The 24,485-nt window shown below is 45.5% G+C and overlaps 2 protein-coding genes across 2 annotated transcripts; one reads left to right on the top strand and one right to left on the bottom strand.

Annotated features, from left to right (window-relative positions):
- Positions 1-7,020: 7,020 nt before the first annotated feature.
- On the top strand, positions 7,021-10,329 carry LOC113035733 (extracellular tyrosine-protein kinase PKDCC-like). The gene is given in 4 exon segments (XM_080308277.1): positions 7,021-7,111; positions 7,114-7,257; positions 7,260-7,952; positions 10,148-10,329. Coding segments are annotated over 4 exon segments (1,086 nt in total). The 5' UTR covers positions 7,021-7,044.
- An 11,542-nt stretch (positions 10,330-21,871) lies between these two features.
- LOC113015588 (uncharacterized) lies at positions 21,872-24,053 on the bottom strand. The gene is made up of 4 exons (XM_080307754.1): positions 23,555-24,053; positions 23,162-23,413; positions 22,505-22,594; positions 21,872-22,333 (listed from the first exon to the last, which is right to left on the bottom strand). Exons 1-4 carry the CDS (start codon positions 23,682-23,684, stop codon positions 22,074-22,076), a joined length of 732 nt encoding a protein of 243 aa, XP_080163880.1. The 5' UTR covers positions 23,685-24,053; the 3' UTR covers positions 21,872-22,073.
- Between the last annotated feature and the right edge of the window lie 432 nt (positions 24,054-24,485).

Genomic DNA, 24,485 nt, shown 5'->3' with positions numbered 1-24,485 from the left:
GACCATTCACTCAACCTCTCAGTACTTTTGCAGGACAATATGGCACATGGCTCTCTACCCAAACAATCCAGAACAGACTGCACACAGCAATCTCCAGTCTCATAAGGCTAGAGATTGCCGTCAAAGCCTATGAGACTGGCCTTCTCTTTCAGACCCGTTTGCACAGGTGTCTGCAACATGTGCACTAGAACCTGAACGTTTGGAGGGACGTCATGTTCAGTGATGAGTCTATATTCTGTGTACAACAGGTGGATTGTAGGGTCAAAGTGTGGAGAAGATACCATAAAGTAACAGCTTTTGATGATGATAGTATAGGGCAGCATGTCCCTTGCTGGAAAAATAAGGCTTGTCATCACTGGAAGCCTGACCTCAACCCAGCAGAACACTTGTGGGATCAGCTTGTGTGTGCTGTTTGTGCCAGAGTTCTTCCACATGCTACTGAAGCTCCTGTTTGTTAAATCAAAGAACTGATGACTTGCCAAAATGTCTTGGTTTTTACAGATTTCAATAATCCAGTGCAATAAGCGACACCAAACAAGAGTCAAAAACAACATACGCTTTTTGGCACTGTCAGAGTTTTTTTAATGGTGGGATGGTTGAGTATGTGGGTTAATGAAATACTCAATTTTACTGCTCAACTCATAAATACATCTCCCTTAAAAATGGAGCAAATAAATAGGCTTTCCAGTGATATAAGATTTAAAGCCAAGAAATGTTACAACAAAGAAATAATTCACTAAAGTCCTTTTTCTGATTATTATATATATATTTGTGAGTGTCCTGCTTTTGTTCCTACTACTAGTTTTCTAGTTATTGGTGCTTTCAATTTTAAGTCAGTGGGTGCCTGTTAAACTGACTTGTTCCATTAACCAAACTCTGGTGAAATATCAGATAGACACAGAGCAGTGTGGGAAAATTCTCATAGACATCATATACTTGAACAGATTAAAAAACAAATTAAATCAGAATCAGAATTAGCATACTTTATTTTTCCCTAAGGAAATTAAATGGGTTACAGTTGCTCCAGTACAGTAACAGAAACAGACTAGACTATTTAACAATACAATATATTACAGGTTTAAGAAATAGCACATTATATACAAATCACTGAATAATAAATATCAAGGATTGACAGAGGTGAAACTGTAACAGGCTGCATGCTGGTTGATGCATGTGCACTGGAAGTGTGAGTGGAAATGACATTTGGGCGTCTGTTAGTATAGCATGCTCAAGTCTGTGCATTAAACACTGAAGTCCATTAGTAATGGCTTATATGAATAGAAGTCCTGCTGTACATGCTTATAGCAATACTTTAAAAAAATAACAGCGTCAGCTTTGATCTGCAGTTGCTAAGGGAGTCCAAGTCTGCTCCTGTTAACCAAGAAAATGCACCCAGAGAGGATGTTGCTTATTCATGTGCCTCAACAATAAGTCTGAATAATAAGAGCGCGCCTCTCCCCTGTCTCCACAGCAGACCTGTCACTCCTGCTTCACTGGGCTCATTTATATGTGACAATGTGTATTTGCATGGCTGTGGTATCTGTTCCTGAGTCAGACCTTTAGTACAAACAAGGAAGGAAATAAATGGGGTTAGAACAAGCTGTGGATGCACACACACTAAGGTAGAAGAGCAAGCTGGAATCAATAGCCTAATACATGAAAAGCCACTGACTCTGTTGCTGATGCAGAAAGGGAGACGTAACAGAGATTATCTTGGCTTGATAATGACAACACGATCTTACTAAAATCAATGGAGCATATGACACTGCTGCAGCTTAACTAGGCGGAAATGTGCTTTGCACTTACCAAAGCTCATTTTGAATCAATACACATTATAAGTCTCTCTCTAACCGGAGGTCTGGCAACAGTTTTTGATTATACAAATCTGCAATAAAGGGTCAAAACAGATGGGAGAAAGAAAAACAGGAGCTGGAAGATGAGTTCCTCACTACTCAATTCAGCCGGTCACGTCAATTAAGATGTGAACTTGTACAATTCCAGCAGTTCACATTCAAAGTCCCCTTTTCCACGGCTTTGAAGTTTTTCTAAGCCACTCAAATAGTTCCATTCGCAGAATGTGGAAGCTAAAGGAAGCTTTGATTTTTGGAGTCGGCTTTGCCTGTCACTTTGTGTTACATGCTGGCTGATCTTAAGGCTAAAATGGAGCGACATTACCATGCTGTCAGCCTTTTCTCACCACTCAGTTTCAGTCACTGATTTACCCATTATTGACTGCTACACAACTCAAGTGATTGGCAAACACTGTAGAGGATGGTATTGCACAGGGAAATTAGACTTTGTGCTGCTTATGCATTATTGTTTGATGTTATGTTTTTTTTTGGACAGCCACTAGTTCTAAATGTAATTTTTAGTTTTAATGACATGCAGGAATTCAAAAGCATAGGGACGTATTTCACAAAGTTAGATTAGCTCTTCTTAGGAGCTAGAAAATACAAATGTGGGTAAGAATCAAAGGAGGCCTACACCAATTTATTTGTTGGGCACTGGAGAGTACTACTGCATAGGTGAAAAATTTCCCCTTTACTTCTTAAAAACCAGCTGGCTATTAGCAGCATCTAGGAATAGGCTTACACAAATCAGTCCAGCTGTGATCATTCAATGTATGCAATGAAAACTGAAGGAATTTCAATTACAGCAAAATTTAGTGTCACAAAGTATTCAACCAAATTGAACTTGAAAATTGAATGATTTTGATGAAATCATGAACTATTAGACATTGGTGTGATGTTATTAAGATCATCCTTGATTAGAAATTAACATTATTGTCAAATGCAGTATTCTGAATACTTTGGATTACTTAATATATTGTCATCCATTTTACAACTACATGAATGTACTATTGCTGTGTAATTTATTACTATTACTGAAAGCTACTCGCCATACAAATACCAACTAGATTTTTAAATCTTAAAAAGAACCCCAGTTATTAAGACATGTTAAGACAAATATGCCAGATGTTTTCCTTTTAAGCACATTTTATATAAAACCGATTTACTAGTAGTTATTTACCTAGCACTGCACTCTGCGTAGTAACATCATACGGTTGCACCGCATCATGTTTACAGTAAGCAGCACATGTCGATGGCTTCTGTTCAACCTTTCCAGTTTGAACCAGAGCAAACCGAGAAAGAGGATGAAAATAGTCATCCAGTACTTAGTTTAGATGAAGATGAAAACAATTGTGGGCTTCAGATCCTGGCTTTAACCAAAGCTTGCATCTCTGGACTGTGTCATCAAGGGGGTTATGGGCACATTGGTGATAATATTTGTAGATAAAGTCTGCTACTGTTATTGTTTACCATCATCCAGGAAATTGTCTAGCATCTCTTTGTCTTTGCATTTCTTAGCGTGGTGGCACGGTCACCTTATGGGGAAAAATTGTCGAGACTGCATTTGGTTTCAGTCTTCGCTTATAACCAGATGCACATGTGACCTCTTTTAGCAACTGTGGTCGACTAAATGCCTTGAACGCATCAGGGCTAAAATGACGAGCCTTGGGTCTTGTGGGAGTTATACTCTACCGCAAGCATCCTCCCATTGCTTTCTTCTTTTTTTCTCATGAGGAAAGCTGTGCAGACTTACATCTGTTCCTTTGTTGCCTTTCAACAGGAAATTACAACAAAAAGCTGCATAATGTGGCATGCCAGTTCCTCTCCTGCAATAACAGGTTAGCAGAATGAAAGCGCCTATACTGCCGACAACCTATACAGTGGCGTGTCTAGAAAATTTTTGTTGGGGGGGCCAGGTAGGGGCACAGATTTGGAGAAGGGTGGCAGATTTAATTGGCAGATAATGTTTTTAAAAAAAAATTCTACCAACCCTTAACCATAATTCAATAATCCTATAAACCTAATAACCAAATGCACTTTTAACTCTTATTAGAATGAGATTTTAACCACTACGGTGCAAAGTTTTTAGATACTGCGTTGATAAAGTACAAGAGATACAATCAGTGCTTTGTCAGTGTTTACTCAGCATTCAAGGACAGCAATATTTGCATAGTATTTTTACTGACATATACTGCACATATGTTTTGGGCAAAAACATTTTTGAATATTAAAATACGAACATTTGTAGCAAACAATTGACAAATTAGCCATTCCAATGCAAAACTTTCTCTGCCTGTTAAAAAAAGAAGATAATCTTCTCACAAACTGGTGTTTGATTTTGAAACAGGAAAAAAGTGGAGAAACAACTGAAAAGACTAACATTTGAATAAAACCTGAAAGCAAGTAAATACTTTCTATGCTGCCTTATGGTAAACTTTGGTAATATTGATAAAGAACAACACTGGCTGATGATGAAATACATTCAGCTGGCATGGTGACACTGCCAGTATAACCTGCAGGGCTGGACTGGGACAGAAAATCGGGCATTTTGACTACAGACCGACCCACCAGGTATTAAAGCCATAAAGCCTTTGAATGAAAACAAACCCTGTTGTGACAGTGATGTACAGTCTTTTTGGTATATGTATGATTTCTATACATTTTACATCAGATAAAAACTTTGGTTGTAAGATTTAGATAATTATTTAATAAAAGCTAGATATTTTAAATGAGAATAGGAAAGAAAAGTATTTCTTTGTGCCCCCTTTCCCTGTTAATGCCCTACCTGGCCCCCTGGCAAAACTTTGCTAGACCCGCCCCTGCACAGTTACCAGCTGTCAGCTACATAAAAAAGGATCCTGGTGGGTGGTCTTCACGTTTCCCTCTCACCAGATATCCAAACCGACATCATGACCAGCAGCTTTACAGCTGTGGCTCCAGCAAACATCAGCTGATACTAGAAATTAATATTAAATAAATTCTAACAACAGCCGATCAAGCTTAAACGTGCTGCTGTTGTTTAGCGCGACATCTGCTGGTTTCGTCTTTCTGGCGCAAAGTGGGCGATAAACAAACAAGAGAGAAAAGCCGATCAGCTGATCATCGATCAGTTTCATGATTGAAGTAGCAACAGGAGAGGGAGGATGAGAGAAGAGGCAGCTGTGCAGCGTAAAGACAGAATAAATCCAGCTTTGTGTCTTTTTCCATTCTAGCTGAAGTTCGGGACAAACTGCGTCTCTTCTCAGCTCAATACGAAACGTGTAATATTTTCTCTGATTGAGGGACCATTCCATTTTTTTAAGGAGCCGTTGGCAACTCTACTAACTAACCTTATGAATAAAATAAAGTTCACTATCAGTAACATCATAGCAACCGAACAGCTGTATAAAAACTCCAAGCTGGCTAGAACGCAGTATGAGTTATTGCAACTGACAGTAAAAAGTCAGCACAACGAAAATAAACTCCACCTAAACTTAGTTCATATCTGACCCAGATAGACTGCAGGTCATAACTTCTTACCTGAAGTTCAGTTCACCTGACACTCGGACTGGCGGCTGCCTCGGGGCTCTCCTCCTGCCTCCCCTTCCCTCATCCACCTGCTGCCTCTGTGGAAGCCCCGCCATAGCCACCACCAAACAACGGAGTTATTTCTACACATCGACCTGCATCTGGCCAATCCACCACCTCTCATTGTTCATGCCGTTACAAAAAAAATAAAAAATAAGTCAAATAAGCCCGATGGCCAGTCCAGCTATGTTAACCTGCAACCAAATCTGCAGCTCCATACAGCAATGTTACGACTTAGATTACATCTTATAACTCATAACTCTTATGTTAGCTGCCCTCTGTAGCATACTGTCTGAAATATTCCACGGCTGCAATAATTCTTTAAGTGTTATTTTTTCCTTGGTATTCTAATTTCGCCGAAGTTTACTAAACTCAACAAACTTAATATTACTTACCGGGACATTTATTCTGTCCTCATTTTCTTTCACCGAAAAATTGTTTCCTGCAGTGACGTCTTTCGTGCTTGGCTCTCCTACCTTTGCTAACGTGATGCACATAGCTCAGAAGCCGATGCTGCATTCACTTACACTCGGATATATGAGCGTCACCGTGAAAACATAATCGGACATTTGATATTTGATTGAATTTTATTGTTTTGCCTTTGGGGTGGCACCTGGGGTGGCCAGTCTGGTTGGGGGGGTGGCCTGTGCCCCCCCAGGCCACCCCGCTGGACACGCCATTGAACCTATATATGTCATCGTCCCAGAATGCACGGAGTGCGCAAAAACATGACCGCTCTCACGGCTCCAAAATAGTTTCAAACAACAAAGATTTAATGAATAACAAAAACACTGTAGTTATTCTCAAGTATGTTTTTATGTAGTGGAGAAAATTTGTAATATATTTAGAGTAACTTGTCATAATAGTCGGGGTTCCTGTTAATATAAAATGAGTAACAGTAGGGTGGACATTAGGTAAGGCTGCACTTTTTTGCAGTGATCTCGTATGGAAAACTATTTCTGTAGCAGTAATATGTTTTCTTTTTGTCTGTTAATAATCATGTGGATGATTATTGATTATTTGCAGCTACTAGGTTGTTAATGCTATCCATCATGTCTAAAAATAGCATGTTAATACGTGGAGATCCCGAAGGCTGCTCTAAAAATGATCAGATTATATTTTAAATATTTGTTCAATTCAAATTAGTTTCAATTATCTTTTTTTTCTTGAAGAAATCTACTACATCATGTATAATTTTTTTTAATCCATCCATCCATTCGCTTCCGCTTCTCAGGGTCGCGGGGGGCGCTGGAGCCTATCCCAGCTGTCATAGGGCGAGAGGCAGGGTACACCCTGGACAGGTCGCCAGTCTGTCGCAGGGCCAACACACAGGGACAGACAACCATTCGCGCTCATATTCACTCGCACATTCACACCTAATGGCAATTTGGATTTTCCAATTAACCTATCCCCACAAGCTGCATGTCTTTGGACAGTGGGAGGAAAGCGGAGTACCCGGAGGGAACCCACACAAACACGGGGAGAACATGCAAACTCCACACAGAAAGACCCTGGCCTGATGTTGGAATTGAACTCAGGACCTTCTTGCTGTGCGGCAACAGTGCTAACCACCGTGCCACCATGTTGCCTTAATTTAAAACTTGTTTCATTCAAGCTGAGCAAAGAAATGGTCCTTCTCCAAAGACTCCAGCATCTGAACATCATTAAGCTGAAGGAGGAAGAGAAGGAGAGGCCGAAAGAGTCACAGTCAATCTGGAGCAGGGGAACCCTCTCCAGATGATCCAGCTGCCCCAGAGCCCCTGGGTGGACAGATTCAGAGTGTGTCTGGACCTGGTCCGGCTCCTCCACTTCCTCTCTCAGTCGCCTCTGGGCTCCGTGGCCCTTTGGACTTCCAGCCTCGGCAGTTTGTCACAGTGTCCGGCTCGCTGAAGCTCACGGACCTGGATGATGCCAGCGCGGAGGAGACCACCTGTCACACAGACGCAGACTGTACTCTCCAGTTTCCACACAGAAACTTTACTCTGCCCTGCTCAGCTTGGGGTGTGTGTGAGGGGCTAAACGAGAAGAGGAACATTTACAACGCCTACAGGTATTTTTTCACCTACCTGCTGCCTCACCAGGCCCCGCCCAGCCTCACACACCTGGTAGACCGCATCATGAACGCCACAGGGGAGCTGAAAGCTGACATCAATCAGACACTGGAGGCCTTTGAACACATCCTCCACCTCTATAAGTCTGACCTACACCTGGAGAACCTGTCTCCATCAATAATCAGAGATCACACTGTGATGCGAGGGATGGGCACTTCTGGGAACGTGGAGTACCGCTGCTGGCCATCCTACAGCCAGCAGAGCTGCGTGCTGTCAGTCCACAGTGCCCGAGAGGCAGCGTGCATCTGTAACTCCCACTCTTAGTGCAACAGCTTCACTCTGACGGGGCAGAAGACTTGGACGGGCCGCCTCCTAGCCTCTTTCAGGAGTGGCTTCAGTCACCTGGTGCCTGATGGGACATCAGAAGTTTATGTAAAGAAGACAAAAGTGGGGGAAAGGCAGACGAGAGGGAGCGAGAGAGCATGTGGGAGTACAAGGGAGAGAGGAGACATGACAAACTGGGGGGAACATAGAATGAAACATGAGGACGGAAACAATACACAAGCACTCATACAACATATATAAACACACACACACACACACACACACACACACACACACACACACACACACACACACACACACACACATAAACACAGAGTAAAACGACACATGAGGTAATCTACTAATCAAGAAGGTAAACAGAACATCCTCGTTGATACAGAATAAACTCAAGACTAACAAAGTGAACTTAAACATAAACAATAATACAAAATGACATCAAAATACAAGAAAATTCAAAACACTGGGTCTAATTACCCAGGACCATGACATATCAAGGCTAGGTGTAGCTCAGCGCCCAGATTACATCCTTTGTTGTACTATTACATAAAGATCTGGTGGGAAGCTTTTAGAACATTATTTGAATCATTAGGTAGAAAAAACAGCACGCTTTGCCAGCCTATCGATAAAAATCATGTGCATGATAAGAGATAAAAGGCAGTCTTGATTTCTTCCGTGATATTAATACTTTGCTCTTAATTATGGTGATTTGAGATGACTAGTGGAAATAATTGGGTGGATGAAAATTTCTTAATCAGCTTACCTCTGGACATAATTCACTTCTCTTTTTTTGTCCTCTCCTCTCCAGCAACTTTTGCAGTCAGAATAATCTGAGTGCACTGTTGTGAGAAACATGTTTTACTTTTCCAAGATCAGCTGTATAAATTCACTACAGGCTCCTCTTGTTCAGGATTTATCTGTTTATTTCTTCATTTCTATTAGTGTTATTTCAGTTAATACATTGTCATATATAATGTCTAAGGCAGGACAGGCAGAAATACATACATAAATACTAGGGGTGCAACAATACACAAAATTCACGGTTCGGTTTGGTTCGATACTTTGGTATCACGGTTCAATATTTTTTCGATACAAAAAAATGTTCATGCTTTTTTAATTTGTCATTTATTAAAATTATAAATATATATTTTAACTCAAACGTACAGTTTTTGAATTTAATGTTGCTGAAACAACAAAGGGATAAAATAATAAATCTATCTGATTGAGAAATCACTCATCTTTGGAAAATGGTAAATGGCCTGTATTTACAGTATATAGCGCTTCTAATAGTCCCTAAGGACCCCAAAACGCTTTGCATATCCAGTCATCCACCCATTCACACACTGGTGATGGCAAGCTACATTATAGCCACAGCCACCCTGGGGCGCACTGACAGAGGCGAGGCTGCCGGACATTGACGCCACCGGGCCCTCTGACCACCACCAGTAGGCAAAGGGTAAAGTGTCTTGCCCAAGGACACAACGACCGAGACTGTCCAAGCTGGGGCTCGAACCGGCAACCTTCCGATTACAGGGCGAACTCCTAACTCTTGAGCCACGATCACCCCGGAAAAAAGAGTTTATTACAGAGAAATGGCTCTTTCTAAATTAAAAGCTATACTATACGCTTCTTCTGGGCTATATTCTCAGCAGCATATTAAACATATCAGGTCCCCATAAGGAGAATCATGTGCTAACGGCTGTCTAAACGACTCGGGTAAAGTTTGTAGCATGCGTGCTTGTTGCTTTTGCCTGCTTCCACTTGTCTTTGCACTAGGATGATGTCAGTGTACATGTGCAGTCATATTCGTTGTGTTCCCACTAGTGCTGTCAGCGTTAATCTCGTTGAAATGACATTAACGCCACAACACGGCAAATCTCCGTTAACGAGATAATGTCATGGTCCCCGTGCCTGCTCGGCTGGCCCTGTGTGGCTACATGTTATGTTTTGTCTTTTCTCTCTCTCCTCTCTCTCTGCTCGCTACCTGGGCGGAGCTCATTGTGAGCTCCCGGCCTCCACCACCTGTAGGCAATCACCTGTGACTCCTCACCTTGTTTGCTCCCGCTACTTAAGGCAGTGACTGAGAGCACCTCGCCGCTGGACTATTGAATAACGCTCGTCAGTGCTACTTTAGCCTCAGCCAGTTTTGAGCTCTGTCCGTGAAAGTTCCGTGCTAACCCTTGTTCTCTGTATGCAGATTTCTCGTGTTTGGTTTGGAGACTCTGGACGCTTTTCCCAACCCCGCTCTGCACCCCTGGGAACCCTGGCCCCCTTCTCCTTCACCTGTATATAGTGCACCTGGAGTGTGTAAATAAACCTGTTTTTCTGAGATTTCAGTCTGCGCCGAGTCCTCCCTGCTCCTCCATGACAGAATAGTCCAGCCAACCATGGACTCAGCGGACTCTGCTTCCTCGGCCCCGGCCCCGATTACCTTGGAGGAGCTACTACACCGGCACGAGCAGATGTTAGTCCGGCTCAGTGGAGAGGTGGCCGCCTTGGCTCTGGCCGTCGCCCAATGAACACCACTAGAGGCGAGCCCCCCCGAGACGAGCCCCCCGGAGCGCCCAGCCTCTGCCTCATCTCCTCAGGTAACATCAGGCTTTGCTGCAAGCGCTGCTGCACCACCTCTCTCCTCTGTGTCTTTGGATAAGCTGTTGCCCACACCTGAGGCATTCACGGGGGAGCTGGGGAAGTGCGCGGGGTTTTTGATGCAGTGCGCTATGCATTTTCGCCAATTGCCACATGTCTTTTCTAGCGATGAGGTCAAGATCGCCTATTTCGTTCAGCTGTTACGTGACCGTGCTTTGACCTGGGCGCAGGCTCAACTTCAAGCAAACCCTGTAATTACGTATGCTGACTTCCTTTCCAAGTTTAATGCTGTGTTTGATAAGGGCTCCAGCACAGAAGCTGCCGGTCACCGCTTACTCAACCTTAAACAAGGTAAGCGCAGCATGGCTGATTATTCTGTTGATTTTTGGACCCTGGCAGCGCAAACAAAGTGGGGGCAGGAGGCATTAAGGACCACGTTACTAAATAACATCAACGACGACCTAAAGGACGAATTAATGATGCGTGAACTCCCTCAATCTCTGGAGGCTGTTACGTCGCTGTGTATTCAGGTGGATGATCGGCTGCGTGCGCGCCGGAGCGTGCGGAGGCACGCATCGTCGGAGCCACGGGCAACAAGAGACCCTTCCCCCGAGTCACGAGGAGCCCGTGAGTACAGCGGGGGCGAGGAAGGAGAGCAGCCGATGCAGATAGGTCGCTCCCGCCTTTCACCCGCGGAACGTCAGCGTCGGTTCTCCGCTGGTGAGTGCCTGTATTGCGGCCGTAAGGGTCACTTTATCTCCACCTGCCCGGCTCTGGCAAAAGAGCGCGCCCACCAGTAATGGAGAGGGTACTGGTGGGCGACCTGTATGGTAAACACTCCCATCCACGTTTAACATTGCCCGCAAAGCTCACGATACAGACAGCGATTCACCCTCTTTCTGCATTAATAGACTCTGGTGCTGAGCAGAGCTTCATTGATATCTCACTAGCCACAAAGCTGAACGTTGCTACCACAGCTTTGCCTAATCCTGTCACGGTTTGCGGGGCAAGCCGTGTGGATTTGTAGTAGGACCAAAAGGACGGCAGTTCTGGTGCAGGTGGGTGTTTATTTATGATAGTGGGTCAATACAAACAGCAAGGGTGGCAAAATATGAAACTAGAAACCTAAACTGGGTAAACTAATAAGACAAACCAGAAACGAAGATGCAGGGAGGTCCGGGGAAATACATACGGGGAGACGCAGGGAGACCGAGGGGAAACAATACAGACGAACCAGCAATTACTATGACAGAAGACACAACTTAAATACACTCAGAGAACACAGGGAGATTACATACAGGTGGGAACACAGCTGGGAGTGATCACGTGACGAGAGTAGGGAGACAAACTGAAACACTCACATAAGACGCAGACCTTCACAATAAAACAGGAAACACATACACGCAATGACATAACACACCAACTTAACACAGACTGGGGGACACAGAACATAGGAACATGAACCATGAAACAGAAGAGTAAAAACACCCAAGGTAACCAAAACCACAGAATACTAATAAACTAAACAAACACGGAGTCGCAGACTCCGGATCATGACAAATCCGCTCCGTGTGTCTGCCTTATCAGGCCAACGTTTGCCAGACATCACTCATATTACTGAACCCTTGTCTCTCACACTCTCCGGTAACCATACTGAAAGGATTAGCTTCTTCGTGTTCAAGACACCGTTTGCACCACTTGTGTTAGGTTACCCTTGGTTGGTGCAACATAACCCCCAGATAGACTGGAAGAAAGAGCGTGTTACGGGGTGGAGTGTGGAATGCCACATGAACTGTCTTAAAACTGCCACCCCCCCGGTCACTCAGCTAACCACAGTTGAGCCCACAGAGGAGTGCGATTTGTCCGCTGTTCCCTTTGTCTATCACGACCTGGCAGCAGTATTCAGCAAGGACAAAGCAAAAATGCTCCCCCCCCACAGGCCCTACGACTGTGCCATTGACCTCCTCCCGGGGGCGCCGCTTCCCTCTGGCCACTTGTATAGTCTCACCCAACCTGAGAGAGAGACAATGGAGAAATACATCACCGACTCGCTGGCCGCGGGCATTATGTGGTCCTCTTCTTCTCCTGTGGGTGCGGGGTTTTTTTTCGTCAGCAAGAAAGACAAAACCCTCCGGCCGTGTATAGACTATGGCCTCAACAGAATCACGATCAAAAACAAATACCCGCTGCCCCTTCTCTCCTCTGCCTTTGAACTACTTCAAGGGGCTACAGTGTTCACCAAACTCGATCTGAGAAACGCTTACCACCTAGTGAGGATTCGAAAGGGAGACGAGTGGAAGACGGCATTCAATACACATCTTGGTCATTTTGAGTATTTGGTAATGCCCTTCGGTCTGACGAACGCCCCTGCTGTTCCAAGCGCTAGTCAATGATGTCCTCAGGGATTTTATTAACCGCTGTGCTTTTGTCTACCTTGATGACATTCTTGTTTTTTCAAAGACTGTGAAGGAGCACGAAGTCCATGTGAGACAGATTCTCCAGCGCCTGTTGGAGAACAGACTCTTTGTGAAGGCGGAGAAATGTGACTTCCACGTAGACTCAGTGGCGTTCTTGGGGTACATCATCGCTCAAGGTAATCTGAAGCCTGACCCGGCAAAGGTCCAAACAGTCCTAGACTGGCCCAAGCCCCCAAATCGCCTGCAGCTCCAGTGTTTTTTGGGCTTTGCCAATTTCTACAGGCGCTTCATTAAAGATTATAGTAAGATCGCATTGCCTCTCACAAGACTTACTTCCCTGAAGGTGTCGTTTCAGTGGGACCCGCCAGCCCAGGAGGCGTTCGCCTGCCTAAAGGAAAGGTTTGCCACCGCTCCTATCCTTCAACAGCCTGACCTCAACCAACAGTTCGTGGTGGAGGTGGATGCGTCGGAGACGGGGGTTGGGGCAGTCCTGTCTCAGCGCTTTAAAGGTAAACTCCACCCGTGTGCCTTCTTCTCTCGCCGCCTCACACCAGCGGAGCGGAATTATGACATTGGGGACCGAGAGCTGCTGGCTGTGAAACTCTCACTAGAGGAATGGAGGCACTGGCTAGAGGGCGCTGAGCATCCCTTTATTGTATGGACAGACCACAAAAACCTGGAGTACATCCGGTCAGCGAAGCGTCTCAACTCCCGGCAGGCCAGGTGGGCTCTGTTTTTCTCACGGTTTGACTTTTCTCTCACCTACAGGCCCGGGTCACGAAACGTAAAACCTGACACCCTTTCCCGGCTGTTCACCGTTACGGAGAAAGACCCTGACCCTAAGCCCATCCTCCCCTCCTCCTGCGTGTTCGGAGCAGTCACTTGGGCGATTGAATCCCAAATCCTCGAGGCGCAAGTCACCGAACCCGACCCAGGGACGGGCCCACCAGGGCGGCTTTATGTTCCCACATCCGTCAGGTCACGTGTTCTCCAGTGGGGTCACACCGCCCGCTTTTCCTGCCACCCTGGACTTCATCGCACGATCTCCTTCTTGCAACGTTACTTCTGGTGGCCCTCCCTGATAAAAGACACTAGAGACTATGTGACCGCCTGTCCCACGTGCGCTCAAAACAAGCGTCCCAACCAACCGCCGTCCGGGTTGCTCCAGCCTCTCCCCACTCCTGGCCGGCCCTGGTCCCACATCGCCCTGGACTTCGTCACGGGGCTGCCATCCTCTTCAGGTAACACAGTAATACTAACCATTGTGGACCGTTTTTCTAAGGCTGCACATTTTGTTGCCCTCACAAAGCTCCCGACCGCACTGGAGACTGCTCAACTGCTCACGGCACATGTGTTTAGGCTGCACGGCATCCCTGACGACATCGTTTCCGACAGAGGCCCTCAGTTCACCTCGCGGGTTTGGAAAGAGTTCTGCATGACCCTGGGCACAAAGGTTAGTCTTTCATCTGGTTTTCACCCTCAGACCAACGGACAGACGGAGCGTGCCAACCAGGAGCTGGAAGCTGCCCTTCGCTGTGTTGTCTCCCACAATCAAGGCACCTGGAGCGACCAGTTACCGTGGATTGAGTACGCTCATAACAGCCTCACGTCGTCCGCCACGGGAATGTCGCCGTTCGAGGCTTCTCTGGGGTACCAACCGCCGCTGTTTCCTGCTCTTGAAGGCGAGCATGCGGTCCCCTCTCTGCAACACCACCTCCGAAGGTGCCGTCGGGCCTGGCGTACTACCAGAGCGGCCCTGCTCCGAACTAAGGAGCGAAACAAGGCCCTCGCTGATCGCCGTCGGACCCCTGCCCCTGCATACGCCGCGGGTCAGAAGGTATGGCTGTCCACTCGCTTTGTGCTTATTCGCGCTGAGTCCTAGAAACTGGCGCCCACCTTCCTTGGGCCTTTTGAAATTGACTCTGTTGTCAACCCGGTGTCTGTTCGCCTGAAGCTGCCGCGCAATATGCGCATACACTACATCTTCCACGTCTCTCAGGTCAAGCCCGTGCTCTCCAGCCTGCTGTGCCCCCCTCTTAGGGCCCCTCCGCCCGCCCAGCTTGTGGATGGTCAGGAGGTGTACGCCATCACTCGTATTATGGACTCTCGGCGCCGGGGACGGGGTTTCCAGTACCTGGTGGATTGGGAGGGCTACGGGCCGGAGGAACGATCCTGGGTGCCCCGGTCGGCTGTCCTGGCCAAGGAGTTGATCCGGGACTTCCATCGTCGGTATCCGGGTAAGCCTGGTGGGTCGCCGGGAGGCTCCCGTTGAGGGGGGGGGTACTGTCATGGTCCCCGTGCCTGCTCAGCTGGCCCCCTGGCTACATGTTATGTTTTGTCTTTTCTCTCTCTCCTCTCTCTCTGCTCGCTGCCTGGGCGGAGCTCATTGTGAGCTCCCGGCCTCCACCACCTGTAGGCAATCACCTGTGGCTCCTCACCTTGTTTGCTCCCGCTACTTAAGGCAGTGACTGAGAGCACCTCGCCGCTGGACTATTGAATAATGCTCGTCAGTGCTACTTTAGCCTCAGCCAGTTTTGAGCTCTGTCCGTGAAAGTTCCGTGCTAACCCTTGTTCTCTGTATGCAGATTTCTCGTGTTTGGTTTGGAGACTCTGGACGCTTTTCCCGACCCCGCTCTGCACCCCTGGGAACCCTGGCCCCCTTCTCCTTCACCTGTATATAGTGCACCTGGAGTGTGTAAATAAACCTGTTTTTCTAAGATTTCAGTCTGCGCCGAGTCCTCCCTGCTCCTCCGTGACAGATAACTGCGCTAACGCACTAGTTCCCACCAATGTAATTGAGCATTGGGTGGCACATCCGACATACTGTTTTACTTTTGTCCATGACGCGCTTACCTTCAGGGTCATACGTCACATGAAAACCAAAATAGTTCCAAACGCCAGATCTGAATGAGGGTGGGGGAGGTTCAATTTGCCATGTTGCAAGGAGAGCTTAACTTCTGTCTCGCTAACTTGCCCTGAGCTCAGTGATTCTGGGTTCGATCCACTGAGCACTCAACACAGACAGCATCGTCAGAAGGAAAGTTGATAAAATAAATTTAAAAATTTTGTATTGTTCAATACATATGCGTACTGAACCGAAAGCACTGTATCAAACGGTTCAATATCGATACGAGTATCGTTGCACCCCTAATAAATAATAAACTGTTTGCTGCTACAACTACACGTTTCTTTTCCAACTATTTATTTATGAGTGACTTATGTATGTATGTATGTATATATATGTATATATTGTACTATTCTTAGTTAGTGTATTGTCTGTCTTGTCTTAATGTTGGTTTAAAATGGAGCACTGTAACAAAAAATAATTTCCCCCAGGGATCAATAAAGTATTCTGATTCTGATTCTGAAATACCTACATAAATCAACAATCCTCTTGTGGTGTGTGTTTGTCTTTGTTATGAAGTGTACTTGTCAATGAGGATGGGAAGCTGCAATAACATCCCCCACGAGCCAGAGGCAGGCAGAGATAGATCTGGTGAAACCAGGCCATCTGCAGCCCCCAAGAGTACTGAAGACCTAAGAGGACAGGCAGCCAATCCCGCTGGAGACCAGGCTCCTCAGTGCAAGCTGAGGTCAGGGTCCCAGGGGCTCCAGGTGCCCAGAAAAGCTGGCAGTATCTGCCCCCCGCTTTCAGACAGTTGACTTACTTGTGGTTCATAGGGTTTTTAAAAGTACAATGTGAGGCAAAGTACTCTGTTAGGGTCATGAGGTCTTTAAGATAAGATGGGGCCTGAATATACAAAACCTTGTATGTGAAAATTCTGGATTTAACAGGGACCAATGAAGAGAAGCCAATAGGGGAGACATCTATTCTATACATCTAATACTGTATAGACCTCATAATGCTAAATTATATTCAGTTTTAAATTTTACAGAGTTATATCGTGAATGTTTGATGTGGAAGAAAGAGTCGGGTACAGTGCTCAGATTCTGCACTGAGTGGAATTAGCAGAAGTGAAAACCTCTACTATTTTTTTCAGGGAAGCCATACACTATGATGACTGTTTGCCATTATGTTGCCTTTCAAAATTGTGGTATTCTCTTAATGATGAATGCAGCTTCATCCATAAACGAGGAAGGGACCATCAAAAATGCAAGACTTACTAAATAATTTTATTTCCTGTATGTTAGCTGTAAGGTGATCCAGCATGGTACTGTGCCACTCTCTGACTACCACTTAGCCTGCTTTTGGAGGAGATTTTAGATATGATTGACAAAAATTTGGATGTATTTGATATGCATCATTCTGGTTGAAACACTGCGAATGTCTTCTTAGGTTCCAAGAGAAATGTTTCTGGCAGAGCTCCTTCCGTGCAACACACAGCTTGGGCAGACAGAGTTATGGGCAGCCAGCTAAACCCAGACACCCAGAGTAAATAGCATTTGTGATGGGATATTAGCCTGAGCTGTTCTCTCATTTGGAGTGTCTGTCTCATTTCATGCTGACATCTAAGAGCTCAGGAGGTGTATTTTCAGGCAGTAAGCATCCACTTTAAACCGCTGGATCTAATCACTTCTGGCATCTGTCAGTCACACTCTGATAATGTGTAATGGCATCTGGTGTGAATATGCAGGTAATGGCCTCAGTAAATGAATGCAAGGTAACCTTTACCCCACTGGAGAGCCACAAAAAGCAATCAGAGGTGGCATGGAGGACTTGCTAATGATATTTGCGGCTACTCAAACAGACACAGTAATGGGCTCTTTATATGCTCTGACAGAAACTGGCACAAAATGTGGATGAGCCCTCTGTGGTTCCTTGTCACAGCTAATGTCAGAGGTTGGAATTTATGTATGAATATTTAAGGACAAACATGTAGACAATAAACAATGAACAAGAAGTCTGTAAGGAATGTTCCATTTTTTTTTTACTCCAAAGCTCAAAGTAAGGCAAGTAAGTATTTTTCAGGGCAAATCCAACCTAAAATTGAATCCATATAAAGTATGTGTTTATAGAATCCATATAGAATTTTAAATCACTTCATTTTAGTATGTCATTTATACATTTTTTTAAATAAATTGTTATTTAGTAGCTGTTATTGGTTCATGGTATCATTTTGAAAATTTAGTTTCAATGTAATGTTTTAATTGAATTTTATATAAATGATATCAAATCACAACAACAATCACCTCACAACTGTATACTGTAAGGTAAAGACCCTAAAATAATAGAGGGAAACTATCAAACAACCCCCTTTCACCAAGATTTAACAGACAGTGGGAAGGAAAAACTTCCGTTTAACAGGAAAAATCGTAGGCAGAACCAGGCTCAGGGTGGGGCAGCCATCTGCTCCGACTGGTTGGGGGTGATTTGAGAAAGACACATTGTGTAAGAGATCAATATTAAATAATTATTAAATGCAGAGTAGTGTATAAACACATAGTGAATGAATCATGGGAAGACCCCAGCATACTAGACATAAGGAAAGGGAGGTTTGAACCTGATCATGCCCCAGACTGTGTAAATGATTCATCTTTAGCTACTACAAAGCTTTTCCCCTCCCCCACCTCGGCGCCTCAGACCATATCACTGTCATGCTAATGCCTGCTTACAGACCGCTCGTTAAAGTCACCAAACCGGTTCGTAAGCGGATAAAAGTGTGGCCAGAAGGGTCTTCAGAGGCTTTACAGGACTGCTTCAACACCACAGACTGGAACATGTTTAAGCAGGCTGCCACCTATAACAACACCACTGACCTCCAGGAGTACGCAGAGACTGTTACTGCCTACATCAACAAGTGTATTGAGGATGTAACAGTCACGAAAACCATAACTGTCCGGGCCAATCAAAAACCATGGATGACAGGAGAGGTCTACAGGCTGCTGAAAGCTCGGAATGTTGCCTTCAGAGATGGAGACGAGGCAAGCCTGAGGACAGCTAGGGCCAACCTTTCCCGTGGCATCAGAGAGGCTAACGGTGTGTTCACACCGAACGCGATGGACGCGAATAAAACGCCCCAAACGCCCCTAATTTGACGCGTGTACATTCGCGTCTCAACGCGTGTCCAAGAAAAATCCATCGCGCGTCAAAATATGATATTTTGACGCGCGTGACGCGCGTGAACCGGAAATGTGGGAGTTTCCATCTTTGCAAGATGGCAGCTGTCGAGCTAGCGCTTGAAGAGAGAGTCTCCCTTCTCTATTTACTGTGGAGAGCAGAGCAGCAGCGTAAAAGACGTCCTCGCCGTACCTGGGTCCATCAAGTCCTCCAGGCGCGTGAGCAGTTTGGTGAGTTTCACCATTTGCTCCAGGAGCTGCGCCTGGATGACGGCAGATTCCAGCGATATCATCGTCTGTCACCCGGCCAGTTTGAGGACCTGCTTTCCCGCGTCGGTCCCAGAATCGCCCGCCTAGACACCAATTACAGGCGCTCAATCCCACCTGCAGAGCGCCTGTCCGTCTGCCTGAGGTTAGTAAAAGTGGTCAATACAGTAGTCCTTTATTGATACCTGTGCTAATATATGCTAAACCATCCATTTATACACTGCTAACATGGATGTGCTATGCTAACAGTGAATGCTGTCGGCGTTTACTGATGGCATAGCACATCCATGTTAGCAGTGTATCGTGTATACACTGCTAACATGGATGTGCTATAACAGTGAATGCTGTCGGCGTGTATAAACTATCGTTTATACACTGCTAACATGGATGTGCTATGCTAACAGTGAATGCTGTCGGCGTTTACTGATGGCATAGCACATCCATGTTATCAGTGTATCGTGTATACACTGCTAACATGGATGTGCTATAACAGTGAATGCTGTCGGCGTGTATAAACTATCGTTTATACACTGCTAACATGGATGTGCTATGCTAACAGTGAATGCTGTCGGCGTTTACTGATGGCATAGCACATCCATGTTATCAGTGTATCGTGTATACACTGCTAACATGGATGTGCTATAACAGTGAATGCTGTCGGCGTGTATAAACTATCGTTTATACACTGCTAACATGGATGTGCTATGCTAACAGTGAATGCTGTCGGCGTTTACTGATGGCATAGCACATCCATGTTAGCAGTGTATCGTTTATACACTGCTAACATGGATGTGCTATGCTAACAGTGAATGCTCTCGGTGTTTACCGATAGCAAACTGGTACTGTTTATAATATTTCTAGTGATACTCAGATGGTCTCATCAAGTCCCGATTTAATTCGATTTATGCTGTTATCAGTGGTTGAATGATAGCATGGCTGTGGTGTCATAGGTATGCTCTCGGTGTTTGCTGATATCAAACTGGTATTAGGACCACTGTGGGTTAATCTTTGTAGTGATACACACTCCTTTTGTTTATTTATACCTGGTTTAATTTCTGGGATAGTTGAATATTTGTATATAATCACTGCAGACTGTTTTAGATTATATCAAATATATATCATGTAATTATCCTTATAATTACAAAATGTTTTATGTAAGATTTATGTTTTGGAATTTGTAATTTTGGAATTTCAATAATGTATTTTGTAACTGCAGTACACATAATACACATTTTAAACAATTTTGTCCAGGTTCCTTGCCACCGGGGACTCCTTCAGGACCATCGCGTTCAGTTTTCGAGTCGGTGTGTCCACGGTGAGCCAGATCATCCCCCAGGTAGCGACGGCCATCTGGGACTGTCTAGTGGACGATTTCATGGCTGTGCCTTCAACTGAAGACTGGCGGTCCATCGCAGAGGGATTCCAGGAGCGCTGGAACTTCCCCCTCTGTTGTGGAGCTCTGGATGGGAAGCACGTCCAGACGAAGGCACCCCCCAACTCAGGATCCATGTTCCACAACTACAAGGGAACTTTCTCCATTGTTCTCCTTGCGGTTGTGGATGCAGAGCATCGCTTCCGTGTCATTGATGTTGGGGGGTACGGGAGGACCAGCGACGGTGGTATTCTGGCCAACTCCACCTTTGGTCAGGCTCTTCGGGCTGGGACTCTCCATCTGCCTCCTGACCAGCCTCTACCTGGTGGAGAACACCGTGGAGCCCAGCCCCATGTCTTTGTGGCTGATGAAGCGTTCCCGCTGCGGCGTGAGCTCATGAGACCTTTCCCTGGACGCCTCCTCCCTTTAGAGAAGAGGATCTTTAACTATCGCCTTTCCAGGGCCAGGATGATAGTGGAGAGTGCCTTCGGTATCCTCTCCTCACAGTGGAGGTTGTATCGGCGTGCCATGGAGCTCCGTCCTGAAATTGCGGAGAAGTGTGTGAAGGCAACGTGTGTTCTCCACAATTTTCTGCGCTGTGTGGACGAGAGAGGGGCACCTGCTGTGAGGGGTGGGGCACCTGCTGTGGTGGAGCCGTTGCAAGGCCTGGGTCGTGTAGCAGCAAACAACTCCTCCAGAGAGGCTGTCCTGGTGAGGGAGAAGTTCATGGCCCACTTCTCGGCAGAGGGAGCTGTGTCTTGGCAACCAAAGGAGTAGCCTGTTTGAAGTCTGAGTGACTTCCCCACAACGGCTCTTTTAAGAGCCACCCACAAACCTCTAAAGAGTGTTCCTGTCTTTTTAAAATTTTCTTAATAAATGGATCTCTACTCCAAAATAACCTAACCTCTCTTTATTCTCTTAAGTAACTTGTCTTCACTATGTTCCTATAACCAGTGTGATGCAAAAGTTTGAGCAACCTTATTAATAGTCATTATTTTCCTGTATGAATCGGTTACAGTAAAAAATGTCAATTACATATATCATATAGGAGACACACACATTGATATACACTACATATTTATGTTATTTCTCTTTTTATGTGTTGCCAATATATGCACCTGCTTTATTTAGTGTAAAGTTATTGCACACTTTCTGTAAATCCAGTGAACTGCATTTCACTTCTCAAATATCACTGTGTGTGTCTCCTATATGATGTATTTAACTGACAATTTAAATTGTGACAAATAACGATTTGTACAGGACAATGATGGCTATTAACAAGGTTGCCCAAACTTTTGCATCCCACTGTATCAGTATATTTTGTCGTTAGTATAATATGAAATAAATTCTACTTGTGTCAAGTCGGGTGCCAATATTTGCTGTGTAGTAGAACAGAGACATTTGTCATTATAAATGTTTATTTGATAAAATATATAAATTCAGTAATAAAAAGATTCAACATAAATATATGAAATTTAACTATTTACAGAGAGACAGGAATAAAAAGGACCCAGCTTGGAGTGGAAGAGCCTCAGGGGAGAAGGAGGAGAAGAATAAGAACATTGTTTCTGCCCTGGAGAGCTGCTGCCTCATCAGAAAACTACTGATCATTAGGGTCCAATGTTTCCAAATTTAGCACAGCTGTGCTGTTGTCAAAAACTAATTTATGAATTTGGAATTTCACGAATTCTCGTGTCTGAGGCGGCATGCTCTCCAGAGCAGGAACAAGGCCGAGGAGGAAATACTCTGTTGCAGACGGGCGTGGCCTCTTTAGGGACTCCAGGATAGCCAGCTCCACCGCCGATGGACCATCCTGGGACCCTTCCCTCGACCGCCTTCGAGCTCTCCTCCTCTGTGGGCCTGTAAAAAACAGAACAAAACACCACAAAGAAATGAGAAGGCTGCTACTAGATTGTCATTTTCAAAATTGAAAAAAACCAGGATATGAACAGATTGGTTGTAGATATTTAGTAAAGGTGATCACAAGGGAATCCAAGCAAGTAAAAAGCTATCAGTGCTTGATGTTCATACCTGTGGGTGCAGCAGCAGGAGTGGAGGGACCAGGGACTGGGGAGTCAGGAGAAGCAACAGGGGAGGACTCTGCTGCATGATAACTTGACTCTATCAAGACAATATTAAATGTTAACAGGTTGAAGACAATAGTCATAGAGAATATTATATTATTATATACTTATTATTATATACAGTGGTCTCCCATTTATTGCAGCACATGAACAGTAGTCACAGTTCTCACAAGTTGATTCTCAAAGTGCAAACCTTTGTCGATTTTAAAACGTAAAAGTATTATGCCGCGCTTTTTCTCCGTCTGCGGCGCCACTTTTGTGCGCCTTTTTTGCTCCCGGTGCAGGTGTCTATTTCCGAATGAGGGTCATAGTTATGAGTGTTTTTGTGCTGTTTTTTTCTATTTGAAGTGATGGTTATCAAAACCAAACATGATAAGTTTGGCAAGCGCAGGAGACACGACACGGAGGAGATTTGTCATTTGGGCTGCAGAATGCAATGCGCATCGTTGAAAGCTGTACGGTGCAATAAAAAAATCAGCGAAAAGGCGAGGCAGTGACGGATGAACAGCGGGACTACTTTATACTGTTTATTAATAAACAAAATATATTCCTGTATGACAACACGCATAAATTAACTGCCTACATTAATTAATTGTAAACATACCTTCTGACTGACACTCCCCTGCTGCCTCTTCGGGCTGTCCCTGGTCCTCGGGGGAGAAGTTCTCCACGGTCCGCACCATATTACCGCTGGTCTCCCGCGGGGTGAGGAAGGGGTCCAGAAACCCCATGACCGCGAAGAACTTCCATCTCCTCCCCGATCCTGCTGCAGACCCACTCCTCTTCTCCTTCTCTGACCTCTTCTCCTTATTATAGGTGTCCCTGAGGCTCTTCCACTTTCTCCTGCAGATGTCCTCTGAATAAACGCATTATCTGGTTAGCGGAAAGGTATTTGTACAACAGTGGGAAAATCGCGGGACAGTAGGCGCGCTTGCTAGCTTTTGCACGGCTTCATCGGGTCAGTCTGAAAATTAAAAAGAAGAAGGAATGAACTTACCAGGTTGCCCGATCTCCTCACTTATGTGTCTCCAAGCTAGGTCCTTTTTATTCCTGTCTCGGTAGAAATAGGAGCTGGCATCATATAGCTCGGGGTGGTTAGCCACGGCGCTGATCAGCTTTTCCTCCATACTGAATGAAGAATGAAGGGCTTTGGCTGGATCTGCCCCTTTGACCTAGGTCAGAGCCACGTCACCAGGCTCCTGATTGGTTGTCGCGGCGCGATTTGACGCTGGAGTTCAGATTTTTCCAACTCGAGCGGTAGACGCGAAACGCGCGTATGCACAAAGTGCAACACAAAAACTCACGCGCGTGGTTTTATTCGCGCGTCAAACGCGCCTGACGCGCTACACTGACGCGCGTTTCACGCGTTTTGGCGTTTTCGCGACGCAAATCTGCTTCCGAATTTTCGCGGGACCCGCAATCGCACGTCATCGCGCCTTTCCATTGACTTTACATGTAAACCTGACGCTCTATTCGCGTCCATCGCGTTCGGTGTGAACACACCGTAAGAGACAGTACTCCAGGAAAATATCTCATCACTTCAAAGACAGCAGAGACTCACGGAGCCTGTGGCGGGGCATTCAGACCATCACAGATTACAAGCCCCCACCACAGACCTGTGATAGCACTATCCCCCTGCTGAACGAGCTGAACACTTTCTTTGCTCGCTTTGAAGTCCAAAACAGCACCACTGCACAGAAGACCCCACCCCCTCCTGGTGACCAGGTGATGACTCTGTCCCCGGACAGCGTGAGGAGATCCCTCAGCAGGATCAATGCACGTAAAGCTCCGGGTCCTGACAACATTCCTGGTCGTGTACTGAGAGACTGTGCAGTGGAACTCACTGATGTCATCACAGACATCTTCAACATATCACTCATCCAGGCTGTCGTCCCCACATGTTTTAAAGCCACCACAATCATTCCGGT

Source organism: Astatotilapia calliptera, chromosome 11 (assembly GCF_964374335.1).
Source record: "Astatotilapia calliptera chromosome 11, fAstCal68.1, whole genome shotgun sequence".
Taxonomy (NCBI): domain Eukaryota; kingdom Metazoa; phylum Chordata; class Actinopteri; order Cichliformes; family Cichlidae; genus Astatotilapia; species Astatotilapia calliptera.
The sequence above is the reverse complement of the archived record's forward strand: the minus strand, read 5'-3'. Positions and strand labels throughout refer to the sequence as shown.

Bases quoted from the DNA above. Each gene is read 5' to 3' on its own strand.
- LOC113015588 (XM_080307754.1), bottom strand. From the start codon at position 23,684: ATGGAGGAAAAGCTGATCAGCGCCGTGGCTAACCACCCCGAGCTATAT. The intron at 23,414-23,554 runs GTAAGTTCATTC...GCGTTTATTCAG, and splicing joins TGAGGAGATCGGGCAACCTG to AGGACATCTGCAGGAGAAAG. The intron at 22,334-22,504 runs GTATGAACATCA...TGTTTTTTACAG, and splicing joins TCCTGCTGCTGCACCCACAG to GCCCACAGAGGAGGAGAGCT.